This window comes from Lycorma delicatula, chromosome 8 (genome assembly GCF_047948215.1).
Source record: "Lycorma delicatula isolate Av1 chromosome 8, ASM4794821v1, whole genome shotgun sequence".
Taxonomy (NCBI): Eukaryota; Metazoa; Arthropoda; class Insecta; order Hemiptera; family Fulgoridae; genus Lycorma; species Lycorma delicatula.
In genome coordinates, this window is record NC_134462.1 from 27,781,990 (window position 1) to 27,800,740 (window position 18,751).

Sequence of the window (18,751 nt, forward strand, 5' to 3'; positions counted from 1 at the left end):
ATAATTTTTTCACTCTGTTATCATCTTCATTGAAAAAAAAAGGTTTTTGGATGAGAATAGCTCTCCCCTAGCTAGCTCTTTATGCTACTGTGTAAGAACATGTTCATAAACAAATATCATTATATTTTTCCTTTCTTAAACGGGCTAGAAATTGAATGGAATACTTCTATCAAATATTCTTATTTTTTATTCCTGTGCCTCAATCTAACTGCACTATATGCAAGAGCGACATTCTTAGTGTTTCTAAGCTAAATTGTATTAATTTATCTGTAGTTGTAATTTGGCAGAAGTGAAGAATAATGTCATTATTAATATCATTTATCAAGTGGAGAAACATTTTGGAGCTAACTATTCAAAAGCATTCCAGCTAGCCAAAAGTGCTGAAAGAACTTCAACTTTTGCTTTGGAGTTTTAAGATAACCAAACAAATGTGTTTTTGGTTCTTTGTCCTAGAGGAGATAGTGCCTTGACTTTTAAAAATTTTCATAGATTTCATAAGTTGAAGAAAGTTATCTTTCATGCTTTCAAATCCAAAGGGTTGTTTTGTGTAAAAATTGCACATCCATTTTTATTTTCAAAACAACTTTTGTATCCATGAGTTAGGTTGGATCTCAGTTTTGTGAACTTTTCCATTAATTTCTTGTTACAACTTTAAAAAAATGTTTCTAACTACTACTTTCCTCTCACTTTCTTTGTTATTAAATAAAAATTACGAAGACTGCGCCCCAAAACTGATTTTTGCATAAAGTAATAAGTAAAGTAAGTTATGAAATCTGTATTCATCAATAATTGTGATCCTGATTATATAATGTTAAGTTATTTTCATCCAGTGGTATGATTGTTGTCATGCAGTTAATCTTTCACTAGGCTCTAATGTGCGAACAAAATTCTGGCTAAAAGTGATTCTTTGAGTCTTACATTTTTCCCCAGTTGCAGCCAGATTTGATCACCATTTCCGAAAATATGAATAGTTACCACAATATGTAACAGTTGTAAATATTATCGACAAAACAAATCTTATGATATTTCCCTTTTCGTCTCTTTTGCTTGGATAAAAAGTGGCCGAGATAACTGGGTCCGCAGGAAACATTTTACTAAGACTTGTAAATTATTCTGTCAGTTTCAAATAACCTGTTACTATTTTTGCACTCCAAGGCCTTCTTATCGGTTAGAATTTTAACTGAAGTATGAAGTTTAATGAGCGTCACTAACTGTAACGCGCATTCTCAGAGGCAAACGTTTTTTAAGTTTCCTTGTCTACTTGTCTATTAATTTGAGCTTAAGAATACAATTTTGTACCAGCAGCCAACACTCAAATAAAAATGTAGAATCAACACAATTTGAAATTGGATTTGTGTACTGACTATAAATGTCTATCTGTTGTTAAGGTTTTGTCCTTCATATTATACTTTTCTTTAATCGTTTTTCATATGCCCTCTCGAATATACTTTTTCCCCAGCTTTATTCTTTTAAGTTTTAAAAGAAAGTTTGAAATAGTTTTCCAACAATTTTGTAAATAGCACTTTAAGAGAATTCTATTTTCTATTCAACAAATTTTCAGAAACATCCACAATAATAATTAGCGATTCCAGAAATACTTTCACTTTTCAACAGTAGGTTTCCTCATTTTTCAGTTTTTATAATTACATATTTTATTTAATCGATGTAACAATCTTATTAGTATAATAGCGTTTGAATATTTATAAATAAATTCATTTTATAAGTAATTTTACAAAATATCAAACTATAGACAACCACTGACATTTAAATAAGTTAGGACTGCTTCGCATATATTTCCAAAGGCTTAAACAATGATGAACAGCTGATTATTTCACCATTGAACGTCCGATTGCGTACTCTGTCTGTTATTGCTGTTGAAAGTTAAGGTTACGTTTCATCAAGTTTTCGTTATGTAGTGAATGGAAGAAGAAAAGTTCTTACAAAAATGATGTTAGATGCTTATAGGTATTTAGGAAATTTTGTGCATTTAAATTTGCACAAAATTGTTCACAGAACTAATGTAGACTTAATTCGTTACTATAGTTTACAGTACACAAATGTGTCCAAGCCTTTATTAGATTCGTTCGTCATAAAAGATTTATTTAATTTTTTTACGAAGAACGAATCTGATATTATTAAACGATGCATTCAGTGTGTTTCTCGAATGCAATGCAAATCGGAATGCCGTTCACGAAGTACGGTAAGTCTTATATAAAACTGTACACGATTCAATTTATGTACAGTTTCATCCCAATGATTTGTCTACATCATAGAATTTAGGAATAGATGTTCCAAAAATCTAACATTATCATTAACGTCTGTTGAATGACAAATCCATTTGACTACTTGAACAAGCAAATTGTTATTTTGGGTTATTAATTATTACTGTTTCAATTATCCTAAAGCCTTCACCAAAGTGCAGAATTAACAATTTTGTGTGATGTTTCATCATTTGTGATAGTATGATCTTACGTTTTTGAAAGTGACTGCAGCACAGTTGCAAACATATCTCTGCTCTATGTTCAAATGCTACAAAATTTTGTCCTGGACAAAGAGCAACAGTTAGTAGATTATGGTTCGAGCAAAGTGGTGCTACAAGCCATACTGCACATGACCTCATACACATTTTTTGTGTCAATAGTATAGAGATGTTGCATGGGCCCCAATTTGTAAATATGACAGTACCACCAGAGGTTTTTGTTATAGGGATATAAAAATCAAAATTATACAAAAACACCTAGAATGTAAGAATCGTTGAAAAGAAGATTGAGTCAGAGATATGCAGGATTGTTAGAAAGAATAAAGGCAAGATTACATGGACAGAAAAGTTTTATTTATAAAAAGGGTGACCATTTGAAGAATATTTTTTGTCATCAGTCATTTGACTGGTTTGATGCAGCTCTCCAAGATTCCCTATCTAGTGCCAGTCGTTTCATTTCGACATACCCCCTACATCCTACATCCCTAAAAATTTGTTTTACGTATTCTAAACATTGCGTGCCTGCACAATTTTTCTCTTCTACCTGTCCCTCCAATATTAAAGCGACTATTTCAGGATGCCTTAATATGTGTCCTATAAGTCTGTCTCTTTTTTAATTACATTTTCATTTGCTGCAACATCTTCATTGTCACTTTATCAACCTGTCTGATTTTTAACATTCTCCTATAGCACCACATTTTAAAATCTTCAATCTTTTCTTCTCAGGTATTCCAATTGTCCAAGTTTTACTTCCATATAAAGCTACGTTCCAAACATATACTTTCAAAAATGTTTTCCTGATGTTTAAATTAATTTATGATGTAAACAAATTATATTTCTGAATGAAGGCTTGTGTCGCCTGTGCTATTCAGAATTTTATATCACTTCGGTTTCGTCCATCTTTAGTAATTCTATTTCCCAAATAACAAAATTCTTCTACCTCCATAATCTTTTCTCTTCCTATTTTTTTTTTTTTTTTTAGTAGTTCATCATATTATTTCTACTACATTTCATTACTTTTGTTTTGTTCTTGTTTATTTTCATACAGTAGTTCTTGCTTAGGACTTCATCCATGCCATCCATTGTTTCTTCTAAAGCTTTTTTACTTTTGGCTAGAATTACTACTACATCATCAGCAAATTGTAGCATCTTTATCTTTTCACCTTGTACTGTTACTCCGAATCTAAATTGTTCTTTAACGTCATTAACTGCTAGTTCTATGTAAAGATTAAAGTATGGGGATAGGGAACATCTTTGTCAGACTCCCTTTTTTTATTACGACTTCTTTTTTATGTTCTTCAATTATTTCTGTTGCTGTTTAGTTCCAACAAGTGTTAGTAATTGTTCTTTTATCTCTGTACTTGAATCCTAATTTTTTTAAAATGCTGAACATCTTATTCCAGTATACGTTATTGAATGCGTTTTCTATGTCTATAAATGCCAAGTATGTTGGTTTGTTTTTCTTTAATCTTCCTTCTACTATTAATCTGAGCGCTAAAATTACTTCCCTTGTCCCTATATGTTTCCTGAAACCAAATTGGTCTTTTCTTGTAACACTTCTTCCACTCCCCTCTCAATTCTTCTGTTCAGAATTCTAGCTAAGATTTTTGATGCATGACTAGTTAACCTAATTGTTCTATTTTCTTCATATTTATCTGCTCTGTCTTTCTTTGGTATCATGACTATAACACTCTTTTTGAAGTCTGACAGAACTTCCCCTTTTTTGTAAATATTACACACTAGTTTGTGTAATCTATCTATCCCTTCCTCATCACTGTGCAGAAATTGAGCAGGTATTTTGTCTGTTACAGAAGCCTTTCTGCCATTCAAATCTTTTAACAATTTCTGTGTTTTTCTGTTCTTTTAGAGTTTCTGTGGCCTATTCCTGAGTCCCATTTTTCCCTTGACCTTATCACATTCATTTTTTAAAATTTCACCATGGTTTTCAATTTGTGGATGGTTTTTTGGTTTCATCCTTTTCTGTGTTGGATGTTTTCTTTTACATTTCTCATTTATGTTAGGAAGATTTGATACTTTTTCTGAGCTTTGTATATTTTCATGAATAACATTTTCTACTTCACTTCATCATCATCATTAGATCAATGTATCTCATCTACTAGTTCTTCTAAAACTGCAGTTATCTCTTGCTCAGTCATTGTAGAACTTAAGGCGATTTTACTTTTTTACCATGATAAAGGTCTAGTTAACTAATATATTTGTAATGATTATTAAAAGATCCAGCATATATCTCAATTATTTTTAAATCAGGACAGTTAGTGTTGGGTTTAAAAAAGAACAACCTTAATATTTACTCACTAATTATTATCATCACATTTATAAGAAGTATTATTAACAATAGAAATAACCGACCATATGTCAATAAGAAGAAAAAATCCAACTTTGTAACTGTCAGTACGTCTAACAGACGTAAGTACATTTTTCATGTGTTACTGACAGCATGTCTACTAGATGTGCAGGCTTTATAAAAGATTTAGTTTATTCACCTTTACACATGTACTATGGACTTTGTTTTCCATTGACTCATACAGAACTAAGCAGGGAAAGAATAATTTGTGGTGGGAAAAAGATACAACAAACTGGTGGAGTGAGGGAACAAAAGTAAAATGGTGCTTACATCTCAAAGATGTATTGGCAGCATCCTAGGGTTAATTAAATGACCAGCTGAAAAATGTGTTTATCATTATTCTGTTGCCCGACCATATGTCAATAAGAAGAAAAAATCCAACTTTGTAACTGTCAGTACGTCTAACAGACGTAAGTACATTTTTCATGTGTTACTGACAGCATGTCTACTAGATGTGCAGGCTTTATAAAAGATTTAGTTTATTCACCTTTACACATGTACTATGGACTTTGTTTTCCATTGACTCATACAGAACTAAGCAGGGAAAGAATAATTTGTGGTGGGAAAAAGATACAACAAACTGGTGGAGTGAGGGAACAAAAGTAAAATGGTGCTTACATCTCAAAGATGTATTGGCAGCATCCTAGGGTTAATTAAATGACCAGCTGAAAAATGTGTTTATCATTATTCTGTTGCAATTTATGAGGGTATTTGGTGTAGTCTTTTACCTTAGTACTATTAACAAATTAGGAAAATTGGGTAAAATGTTTTTTGTTCCCACTCAATTTCAATATTTTTTGCACTGTTTTTTTTATATTTTGTACTATTGATGTACATAATGTTAATTTGGCTATTCTGGTGGTCCAATAGTGAAAGATCAAAAAAATAACATTTTTAAGCAGTAAAAAAATGTGAATTTATTTTCCATAAACAGATTTTATTTCAATTTTTTTAATTTTTTATTTGTGGAACAGAATTTTATAATAATTCCACCACCTTTTCTTTCTTTTTCTGTTTAGCCTCCAGAACCACGATAAGGTATTACTTAAGAGGATGGATGAGCATGATATGTATGAATGATCTGTAGTGAAGAGATCTGAAATAAAGTATGATCTTGTACAATCTCAGGTCAATCATTCCTTCCAAGGTTCAAATCCTAGTAAAGGCTTACTTTTATATGGATTTGATTATTAGATCATGGATATCAGTGTTCTTTGGTAATTGGGTTTCAATTAATCATGTATCTCAGAAATGATTGATCTGAGACTGTAAAAGACTACACTTAATTTACACTCATACATATCATCCTCTGAAGCAATACCTTATTGGTGGTTCTGGAGGCTAAACAGAAAAAGAAAAGAAAAAAAAGATTGATCATTCCTGAGATGTGTGGTTAATAGAAATCCAACCACCAAAGGACACCAGTATCTACCACCTCCTTCCTTTCCTTTTTTTCTGTTTATCTTCTGGGAATCATCATCAGGTATTACTTCAGAGGATGAATGAGGATGATATGTGTGAGTGTAAGTGTAGTCTTGTACAGTCTCAGGTTGAACGTTTCCAAAATGTGTGGTTAATTGAAACCCAACCACCAAAGAACACTGGTATCCATGATCAGTATTCAAATCCATATAAAAGTAACTGCCTTTACTAGGATTTGAACATTGCAATTCTCGACTTCGAAATTAGCTGATTTGCGAAGACGCATTCACTAGACCAACCTCTGAACAACTTACCTTTACTTTCATGTTTAATCATATTTTTAAATAACGTTTTTAATGTTGCCTATGTAGTTTTTATGTTTCTTTTCAGTTCTTCATTGGTATGAGGATTAACAAAAATAATAAAACAATGCCTTTACTTCAAAAAATGTAAAAATAAGAAAGAGATAATACAAAAGTTCTTGGCATATGAGTGCCATTACCATACTTTCATGGTATAAGTATTATTATTTTTATACGTATATATTTTCAAAACACTATTGAAAAAAGAATCTATGGATATGAGATCAAGACACCTGGCAAGTTACAGTACTTTTGAAATTAGACAGTCATTAAAAATGAGTGATTGTAATTGCATGTATTGTTGCACTGTTTTGTAACTATAGCTATCTTCAGGATGTAAAACACTAATAAATATAGTTGTGGTGTAGACTGAAATTTTAAATATTTTATTTACTTACAGTACAGTTCATTTGTTTTATTTACATATTTATTTACAATATTGTTAAAAGAAAAAATTTGTCCAATTATTCACACATCATACACCAATATTTTTCACTGTGTGAAGGCAATTATTGAAAAGCTTGTGGAATGACAATAGTCCAAATTGGTTATTGTACTTATTAGTCACAAAGGCGGAATCACACTTCATCATTGTAATAAATGTTTTGTATTCTTATGTCTGTATTTAATGAACAATCAAAACATTTTCATTAATAAAATTAACCTTTTACTTTATTTGAAACTTCTAACTGTTTGAACAGCATTGATTTTTAAGATGTTAGTATTCAGATTTTGTTTTTAGAAATCTAACCTGAGAAGTAGTTTATGCTGTGATGTAGCAGGACCATATCAGTTGAATTTTAATGATATTATCCATTTTGATTGCTAACAGTAAAGGTGACGAAAGTATATTATCTCCTTTTCCGCTGTTTTAGCAAGAAGGGATCAAGCAAGTGTTTAAATTCTATTTTTTTTTGTACATGAGTAACAGGGAACATATTGGGTTATTTCTTGGTTCAGTACGTACATGTTACATGGTTACACATGTATATGTTCAAATCATTTCGATGTTTACTCTGACAAGTCGGAGGAAACATCAGACTAATTTGAACATATACGTATTCTACTTGGATATATTTGAATTAGCTTTCAGCAATATTGTAAAAACTATATTGCAAAATAATAAAATTCAAATCAAAACATTATTACATTTTTGTCAATACCTATAAATAATTTTTGTTAGTTACAGATTGCTTTGTTGAGGAAAGAACAACGTGCCCTTTTAAATATACTAGATCGATCCAACTTCAAAAATGTTAGAAGTTTACATACTTCTGCAGCCAATTTTCAACAGAAAAACGAAAATGATAAAAATAAAAAGAAGAAAGAAGATGATGAAGATAATACCTTACCAGCTTTATTAGCTAAAGCCTTTTTTTGGATGCTGACTGCTTATATGTTAGTTGCGTCAATATCATTAATGTTTCCTGGCACTAATCAACCAGAGGTGATGTATTTAGATTTTATTATTATTTAAATAAATATTTATGTTATAATTTGAAAGCAAGTTCATAACATTCTAAGGTTTCAGATTTCCAAATAAAAAAAAGAATGCTGATTTTTCCTTAATCTCCTTGCATTACAGTAGTTGAGCTGAGATACAAATAAATAATTTTTATATTCTTATCAGTACTTAATAATAAATTATATAGATCATGTCATTATAATAAATTATAATTATAAAAACAGATTATAAAATAAAAAATGGATATGATTAAAGTTTGTATTAATTAATTATTTAAGTTCAAACAATTATGTAATTAATGGTAAATACATTAATTATAAAAAATAGTTCACAATTCAGAAGTTTCTATTTAAAAAAATATTTTGAGCACATATTTATCTACACCTTAAACTAGATGTAGAAAAATACGTTTTATTTTTTTAATTAGTATTATTTTAAATTTATTAATAAAATATTTTTTCTGTAAAAGAAAATCTTTTAATCATATTTTAAATAAATTACATTGGGATGATTTTTCAAGTGGTTTGGTAATTTATTAAAAATGTCATTGTAGCATAAAGGCCCTGTCTCATAAATTGAAATACTTTGTTGAGTTTTATGGTTTTGTTGGGATGGATATGTTATTTTTTTAAGAGTAAGTGACCATTCTTTTTAACAAAGATAGCAGATTTATAAATACGAACGCAAGATAAAGTAACTAATTTAATTTTCTAAATATTGGTCTAAACATATTTATGGGTGCCAAACATTGATCTTGCAGCCCATTTTTCCATCTTAAAAACTCATTCTGACTTTTTGAGAGAATCTAATGACATGACATACTTTAGATGTAGGAATAATGTATATGTAGGAATAATAAATATTTAATAATAATGAGGAGTTTAGTGTTTCATTAAGGTGCTTCAACGCAAAACAGTATTGTTTAACTTTGTTACAAATGAAGTTAATTTGATCCTCCCATGAGAACTTGTCATCTAACAAAACACTCAGAAATTTTTCTTTATGGGTAACAGAAATATTATGGTTATCTTTATTCAAAATTCTATTCATGTGATCAATAATTTTATCTGTTAAGCACAATGCAACAGTTTTATCCATATTTAAAGGATACAATTCATCCTGTGATTAATTTTTTTATGTGCTATTGTAGAATTTTTTATTTCTTTTAGATCCAGAACAATCACAAATGATATAGGACATTTTATACTTTTTTTATATATATTATTTATTTTGAAGTGTTTTATTTTTTTTTAATTTAATATCTTTCAGTATTTTTGGAACAGACATATGTTTTTATTTGGATAATATACATTCTAGTTCATTTTTTAATGTATTCTATGTTTTGTACAATGACATTTATTTTAAGTTTTAAAATTTTCTTTTGTTAAATACAAAAGATAATATGAATAAAAGACTGGAAGCTTTGTCAAAAATGTATCATTTGTTCAATGATATATATTTTATGTTATTTTAATCATGTTATTTACATTTATCAACAAAAGAATTTGATGTATAAACCATTATTTAATTTGTAATATTTAATTGATTTTTCAAATGTTATTAATGCAACTTAATTTTGTTTAATTACCAAAAAAGAAATTGTATGATATATATATATATATATATATATATATATATAAAACTGTGAAAATTAAAGTGATTCATCAACATACTGACCATAGTGCCAAATAACCTCAAATAACAACAAAAAAATAACCACCAAACACAGTAATAGAATCTAGAAAAATAATACCAGAGTCAACTTTTGCAGGATCTTGCATCATCAGGCGATACAAAATTCCAAAATTACAGCAAACAAATAAATAAGTAAATAAAAACTAAAAATGTAAAAATGATAAACCCTAGTAACCACAAAACTTGAACAACATAACTTATTGCCAACTGGAATAATAATAAATTTTAAAGTCACACAACTGCATAGTTTCTACATAGTTTACAACAAGGGATAAACGAAGTTTACTTGATAGCGATAAACATAGTTTACTTAACAAGGAATAGAATGGAAAAAAATGCTATGGGAAACTCTCGACCACCCTCCTTATAGTCCAGATTTGTCCCCCTGTGAGTATTTTTTGTTTGTGCCCTTGAAAGAATCGCTTGGAGGGGAACGATTCAGAAACTATCTTTAATCCACCAAAATGTTCAGAACAAAGTGTACTTACATGTTAAGATTTACAGTAATGATGAGCCACTTTTCTTTGTGTATAAAATGCTGAACTATAAATTGCTTACTTACCATAAGCATAATTCTTATGCTTGTGAGGATAGTATTGTCTTTTTTTATATTTTGATGTTAGTAATTTTATTAATTTTAACTCAGTTTTAGCTTAGAAATATATTTTTGAGTATGGGAAATAAAGCCATATTTTCAGTTACTGGTAGGAATGTACGTTATATATTGAGTTAGTATATTTGTTTTTTGTGTTTTCTGAATGAGCTGAAGAGCAGTATACTGTGTAATATAATATATTGTTGCAAAAGGCTCCAATCAGAGTTAATTTCATTGACAATATATTGATGCTTGCTAAACATCCAATCCCTATTTTGAACAGATTGAATGTTTCACCAGTACCGTTGAATATTTCCTGCATATTATTTGAAATGCTGATATCTAACAATACATAGCTCAGTAAAGAAGGCAATAGATCACTTTAGTTCCCATTTTCCCTAGTAAGCCTGGTACAGGCTTTTATGTTTGAGAATAGCTTTGCCCGATGTAGAATTGACATACAATTCATGTCAGGTCATCTACAGCTAATGCAGTTATGGTAATTAATATTCATCAATATTATGTGCAAATTTCTTTCTTTCCTATTTAAATTGATAATATTTATTTAAAAAAAAAAAAAAGGATTTAGAAGAAACAATGAACGGCATAGATGAAGTCCTACGCAAGAACTATCGTATGAAAATAAACAAGAACAAAACAAAAGTAATGAAATGTAGTAGAAATAACAAAGATGGACCGCTGAATGTGAAAATAGGAGGAGAAAAGATTATGGAGGTAGAAGAATTTTGTTATTTGGGAAGTAAAATTACTAAAGATGGACGAAGCAGGAGCGATATAAAATGCCGAATAGCACAAGCTAAACGAGCCTTCAGTAAGAAATATAATTTGTTTACATCAAAAATTAATTTAAATGTCAGGAAAAGATTTTTGAAAGTGTATGTTTGGAGTGTCGCTTTATATGGAAGTGAAACTTGGACAATCGGAGTATCTGAGAAGAAAAGATTAGAAGCTTTTGAAATGTGGTGCTATAGGAGAATGTTAAAAATCAGATGGGTGGATAAAGTGACAAATGAAGAGGTATTGCGGCAAATAGATGAAGAAAGAAGCATTTGGAAAAATATAGTTAAAAGAAGAGACAGACTTATAGGCCACATACTAAGGCATCCTGGAATAGTCGCTTTAATATTGGAAGGACAGGTAGAAGGGAAAAATAATTGTGTAGGCAGGCCACGTTTGGAGTATGTAAAACAAATTGTTGGGGATGTAGGATGTAGAGGGTATACTGAAATGAAACGACTAGCACTAGATAGGGAATCTTGGAGAGCTGCATCAAACCAGTCAAATGACTGAAGACAAAAAAAAAAAAAAATATTTATTTTATGTGAAATTTCATTGAAACAAAATTTGGTGTTTTTGCAAATTTTTTCTTGATTTATTTTAAATAATATTTATGTATATTTTTTAATAATTTATTTATTTGTATAATTACAGTTCATTCGATTTGTTTCTTGGAATGAATTCGTACATCATATGTTAGCAAAAGGAGAAGTTGAAGAGATTATCGTAAGACCAGATTTAGATATAGTTACAATAATTTTATTTGAAGGTGCAATTATTAAAGGCAGACGTGTAAGTACCAAATTTTTATTAGTATTTAGATATTTTTATCATTGAAGACATAATGATGACACTCATATGTTTATTTTTTTTTAGTTTTTTTCAAAAATACTGGCATCAGTTTATTTGTGGAGATTTTTGTGGTATGATAGAAAATGTCATACATGGAATCATTTGTGATTACAAAGCTAGTAATTTATTAGTATTTTTTTTTTTTTTTTTTTTAATTTATCTTCCCTTGTTACTTTTCTAAATCATGAGTCCAAAAAAATAAAAAAATGAAAGTCCAAAATAAAAAATTTCTTATTGAAAATATAAATGAATATAAATACGATGATTTGATTTATAAAATTTCTTGCATTAATTTACCAATAAAAATCTTCATTTTCTGATCTTTCGTACATAATAATTTTTCTCATGATGTTATCCCATGACGGTTTCTTATTAATAAATTTATTAGTTATTATAAATATGTTTTTATACCTTTAGGGGTTTTTTGAAGGTTTATTTTCAAATTTTGTCTTCAGTTCACATCCTCAATCAATTTTTTTAAATTATCTTCTTTTTTGTTTATTTCTCATAAAAAATAAATAATCCAAATTCTTTGTGAAAATCAACTGTTGATTATTTGTGTCTTATAACATTGTAATTAGATGTTAATCTATAAAAAAGTAAAAATGTCTACTATTTTTTATTCATTCTGTGAGTGTGATCTCAGGGTCACAGTATACTTTTATATATTGGTTAAAAAAAAATTCATTATGTTGTAAGGTTTTGCTAATTTTACTGAAAAAAAGAATGATTTTTATTCAGCTGATTCTTTCATGGAGTCAAAGAATATTGTGATTGTACTTATCACTAACACTTCATAAGTCATACACATAATATTACAGTCTCACTGGATTAATAAAAACTGCCAATCTTGTTGTATTATAAATCATAAAATTTGCAGAAACTGTCAAGCCTAGTTTTACATAATGCTCTTTTATGTAATTGGGTTGGTAGTGTTATAAAAGAAGATTTACATTTTTTAGCAGCTTTCTAAAGAATTTGGAAATCACTATTGTGCTCAGTAATGTTTACATGCATAAGATTTTTTTCATCCACTTTACTAGACGCAGATTTTAACTGATGTGACAAAACTTGGTAGAGTGATGTAAACCTATAGTGAATAGAGCTACTATTCCTAATAGATTGGTTTTCAAACTAATTGGTTCACAGAAACCAGAGTTAGAGACAAAAAATTGGATTTTGGGATATATTTTAAAGGTTAACTAAAAACAGAAATCCATCCTTCTGACACCCTTACTGCTACAGAATTTTTTAATACATCTCTTGATCAAAAGAATGTATCATTATCCTTATATAACTATATTTGAACTCTGAAACATTTGTTTCTAACATATATTTACATTGTATTCGAAACCATCTGCACCACATAGTGAATGGTTCTCAACACATAGTATATGGTATATGTTACTTTTATTACTTATCAAATAAACTATCTATTAAAAAATAAATTAAGAAATTATGTTTTAATTTACTTTTTTCCAGTCTATGTAAAGTTGAAATATAAAAATTTTTTTTAGCTAATTTTTTTATTATTAATTCATAATTTTAAAATAAAAAAAAGAATCTATATTAATTTTAATCTTTTCCATATCAGTTTAATTAAATAAATTATGCTAGCAATATGTGGAATTAAAGAATACTGTAAAAATTAAATTAATCCACATTTTCCACATCTCTAGTAAATAAAATACAAGTGTTTAAAATACATTAAAAATAATTTACATTTCTTGATTAAGATTACATTAAGTAACTGACAGTTCTAGAAGAAAATTTCATAAATTGGTTAGTATTCAATGTTAAGATTATTTTTATATAGGAAGTGTATTGATAAATTTCAAATTATTCTGATGTATTGAATTATCCTTTATATACTGTATGTTTTATATTTTTAATTTTGTTTATTTGTCATAATCTACTATGGTTTACAATTATTATTTGTTTTGCATAGATTTATTGATAGCAAGTTACACTTTTTAGGTAGATTTCATTAGAAGGCTACCTATTATAATGGGTACCATGATTTGACTTCCAGAAAATTTTGACATTTTCACGTTTCACATTCCCCAGACCCCAAAACCACCATCAGTTCAAAAGTGTAATATATATATATATATAACTTTTTTGTGGATACGATAACTGCTGTAATTTTGCGCCAGTCACTTTCAAAATTTGCTCCTTAAAAATAACTCGTCCCAAAATCTTGGTGGAGTTCATTAATAAGCAAAATCAGACCATTGGGTTGGAAATGGGGAGGGGCTTTTTCGAAAAATCAAAATATTGCTATAACGTTCTTATTAAGTAAAATATCAAATTTGTTTAAATTTTTACTATTCTTTGGATAAGGGCCTAAAACTTATCTAAGTAAAGTTTTTTTATATCATCAACCATTAACCCAGGGGGTGGAAAAGAGGGGGTTTTTAAGACAAAAAAGTTATACCTCCCTTAATAGGCACAGTATCAAATTGGTTTAAAGTGGTCGTTAGTCCTCTGAAACAGTTTTTTATATGACCAACCCTTATGGCAAGGGATGACCAAAATGTTGCTGAAATTGTTAAGAAGATTGGGCTTGGCATATGCTAAACATGTAAAACTTTTTTCACATGCAACCATTGTCGTATTGAGTAAATTTGAAGTTATTCTTAACTTTAAGGTGGAATCTACCTCCACCTTTCAGCATGCCGAAAGGGATTTTTAGGTTTTTAAAGCATCTGTGGGATAACCCATCTATTTGTCCAATAAAACAAGTATAAAACAAGTATCAGTTAACACATATTTATGTGACAAGATTCAAAAATAATTTTTATCTGTTTAGAATTACTAACAAAATTTAGTCTACATAACTAAGCATCTTTGTTCTAAAGCTTTCAAGCACTTTTCATCAAAACTGTGAATTTATAAATCAACAGATAAAACTTTTTTTTATAGATATACAACTTAAATGATAACTGTATAATAGCTCAGTATTTAAAGGAAGATGACACTTCTAGTATTAATAATAAATAATTATATGATATTATTCAGTTAATTAGTGTTTATGGTTGATCATTTAGTTTCAAATAACAGTTTAGTATCTAAATTTAGAAAAGTAATTTGCACCAAAAGACTACTATATAAGAAACAATTAACAGGATAAAAGAGTTAACTATTGCATTCATTCTATAAGATATAATTGAAAAGTTATCAAACCTCTAAAGTATAATTCTAGTAGGATTATTTTAATCACCAATTTGGCCTGTCTTTGGGCATGGTTGAATGCAAATTTATTTCTGATGAGGTTTCTACTGAATTATTTAAATATATATATATATATAATATTTTTTTAGCCTCCGCAAAGTACAGAATTAGAAAACACCTTTACTTTTTTATATTCATCAAAATGTTTTCGGGTCCAAATCCATCTTCAGTGATATTTTTTATTTTAATAGATTCTTTTTTTTTCATTTACACATTAATTTTTGCTTTTTAAATTTTATTTTGTAAAAATTGTTTGTTAATAAAATTTAAAACATTTTAAAATTTTAGAACAAATATTTGTCCAGTCAAAAGAATGAAAATATATTGCAATCTATATAAAAATAAATATTTTATTCTGAAATATTCTGCAAATACCTTAGTTTTATTTATGATTTTATTATATTGAAACCCCTTTATATTTATTTTTGCATAATTGGGTATTAGATATAATTTTAAACTATTTTTTTTTTTTTTTTTTTTTTTTTAATTAATGACTACATAATATTCTGTGTAATTGAAAACTTAAAGGACAACTTTGCTTGGTTGGCATTTATTATTAATTTATTTAAATTTTTTGTAGTTCTTTTTATAAAAAATGGGCTTTAAAAATGTATATTTTTACTTACTATCATGTAAAAATGAAAGTGCTGCTGGGTGAGTGAATCATGATTTAACTGTTTTGGTGATTTATGTAATTAATATTTAATAAATTATTTACATTGTACAAAAGGATCTTTATGTTTTTTTTAGTTTTTGTCATGTACATTTTCTTAATGTTAACCCTGAATGCACAGCCACCATTTTGCAAAATTCTAACAATCTTCCTTATTTTCAACAATCTTGTTTAACATCTACCTTAAAAACTTGTGTTTGCTTTCTGATCATTAATTAATTATATAATGTACTTAGTAATTTACTAACTTCATTACAGGTTGATAATAGAGCATTCCATATGAATATTGTCGATACAAACTCATTTGAAGAAAAATTACGTGAAGCAGAAAAGCGCTTAGGTATAAAGCCTGGAGGAGGGGTAACTGTCATTTATGATCGAGGCAGTGATGCAGCAGGAAAAGTGTTTGTTTCTTTAATTATTGCTGGAATTCTTCTGGCCTTTTTGTCTAAAGCTCGTACTGTTAAACCTCCTATTTCGATAGACAGTTTTGTAAGTATTATATCTTTTTTCTTGTTTTTTTTTATAACTGTAGAATATATAAAAGTGTTTTTGAATATTTATTTTCTAATTTTATTACAAAAACTGTCTCAAGATGATTTGAAAAAAATATTATTTAAAAGTAATAATCTGGTTATATCATCTTGTTAAGTCAATTTTTCATCATAACTTGTTTAAGTATGAAATGCATTAAAACATTGCTGATATTACATGCACACATGTTAGGTTAACAGAATTGCATTATTTTGGTAGGTAACTCTTGGTTCTTATTTACACTAATGCAATGTTTGATTGTAATGTTTCATTATATTGGTGCACTGTTATTGAATTTATTGTTTAAGAGTTAATTTTAACTAATAATACTCATCAAAGGCTACAGCATGTATATTTGCATATACATTTTAGGAACATTTTAGGAAGTGGTTAAAGGATTTTAAAGACTAAAACTTAACCAAGATCAACCTTGTTTGATTACCCCCAAACTGACTCAACTGATCAGAAAAAAAGATTTGATACAATCATAGAGTGTGACACACAAGGGATTGTGTTTGAAATCGCAGTTACATCTGAAACTTACTATATTGTAAAGTTGTGCTTGTAGGTTTCAATATTTATCAGTTGGCTTATAGTCACAAAACTATAAAAATTGTTTGAAACAAAACTAACAATTATAATGAAGAGGTAAGATGTCTTGTTCAGTATTGTAGTGGAGGTTAAAGTTATTTTCATCATGTTGAACCCGAAACAAAATATCAGAATATGAAATGGTATCATCTGGATTAACCAGCAAAGAAGTTGCTGGTTGTTATACTTGTGGATTAGCCAAAAGTAGGGACTTAGATGCAAAATTTATGAGTAAGGTGGTGAAAATCAGATAGTCCTTCACCATCCAATCTTAAACCTGATTTTATACCTTCAGATGATCACTTATTCAGTTTGTGAGAGAGCAGATGTATGACAAGCTTTATGAGAATGCAACAGTCATCCAGCAAGCTGTTCATAAGATACTTCAAGAAGTTGGAACTGGTTGTATGACTAAAACATTTTGTAATTACCAGAATGATAGGAAAAATGTATAAAAGAATATAAGTGATAAGTTGTAAAAAAGTAATTGTGTGTATGTAAAAATTCCTGTACTATAGGAAAATAAGATTAAGCACCTGCTAGATTAGTTTGTGTGTAAAAGAATAAATTGTCTCAAGTATCACATATTGCTAAATATAGATGAAACGACAAACATTCAAAACGATGGGAAAAAGCTTTTTAAATTTCAGGACTTTTTAAATAGTATCCCGTTTGTATTCAATACATAAAAATGATTGTCACCAAGTGCCAAGTGTAGGCAGAGAAATGTTTTTGTTCAACATAAACCAAAATAATTACAATTTCCTGCCACATTTCAGCAACAGCTTAATTTCCAAAGGAAGTTTTGTAGTAATTTATCCATTCAGTATGCAGATCTTCATTAAAATTTAGAGTTTAGTTTAGCTTTAGACATAGTTTAATGATTATTCAAGTTTTTAGTAGTCTTATTAATTATATTTTTACACTATTTTCTGTACTTGCAGACTCAACTTGGAAGAGCAAAGTTCACATTAGTTGATCCACTTGCCGGCCAGGGTAAAGGAGTTCATTTTTCAGATGTAGCAGGACTAACAGAAGCCAAGCAAGAAGTAATGGAGTTTGTTGATTACTTAAAACGTCCTGAACGTTATAAAAACCTTGGTGCAAAGGTATGTATATTTATTTAATAACTCTTTATTCTTATGGATTATAATCATTTTTGCCTATTTTGATAACATTACAAGTTACTTAAAAATACAGCTAAACATTTAAAAAGTACTTTTCATAAAATTTTTAATGAACAAAACTACTTAAGAATATTGAACATGCATACATGTACGTACATAATGTTTATCAAGACGCAAGGTTATTTAAATGAGGAACATTAAATTTTATTTAAGAAAAATATTTAAATTTAAAAAATAAATTTATAATAATAAATTTAAAAAAAATATTAAATAATTTTAATTTAAAATTAAAAAAATTAAAAATTGTATTTTATTTAAGGACTTTGAATTTTTAAAAGTCCTTCGTACTGCTCCACACAGCTCCTGGTGGCTCACTCGGCTCTATCCACACTAAAAGCAAAGCTTTACTTTACGCTGGCTCCTACTAAAATAGTCAATCTAGTGCCAACCATCAGAAACTCAACATGTATTTAACAGTAATGTATAATTAATTAATTTATAACAATGTTACATATATGAAGAATAAGTTTGAATACTGTAATAAAAGTAATTTGAGATA

The 18,751-nt window shown here is 28.5% G+C and overlaps 1 protein-coding gene across 4 annotated transcripts in view; it reads left to right on the plus strand.

Moving 5' to 3' along the window:
• Nucleotides 1-1,848: 1,848 nt before the first annotated feature.
• The window catches only part of LOC142329283 (mitochondrial inner membrane m-AAA protease component paraplegin-like), a 39,340-nt gene continuing 22,437 nt past the window's right edge, over nucleotides 1,849-18,751 (plus strand). Inside the window, exons 1-5 of one of the 4 annotated variants that reach the window (XM_075373725.1) lie at nucleotides 1,849-1,965; nucleotides 7,812-8,075; nucleotides 11,836-11,973; nucleotides 16,199-16,432; nucleotides 18,010-18,174. In XM_075373725.1, coding sequence (XP_075229840.1) covers nucleotides 8,010-8,075; nucleotides 11,836-11,973; nucleotides 16,199-16,432; nucleotides 18,010-18,174 — 603 coding nt within the window. In that variant the 5' untranslated portion in view covers nucleotides 1,849-1,965; nucleotides 7,812-8,009. Of the gene's footprint in view, nucleotides 2,201-7,811; nucleotides 8,076-11,835; nucleotides 11,974-16,198; nucleotides 16,433-18,009; nucleotides 18,175-18,751 lie in introns of all 4 variants that reach the window. The other 3 variants (XM_075373722.1, XM_075373723.1, XM_075373724.1) reach the window with 3 other exon arrangements.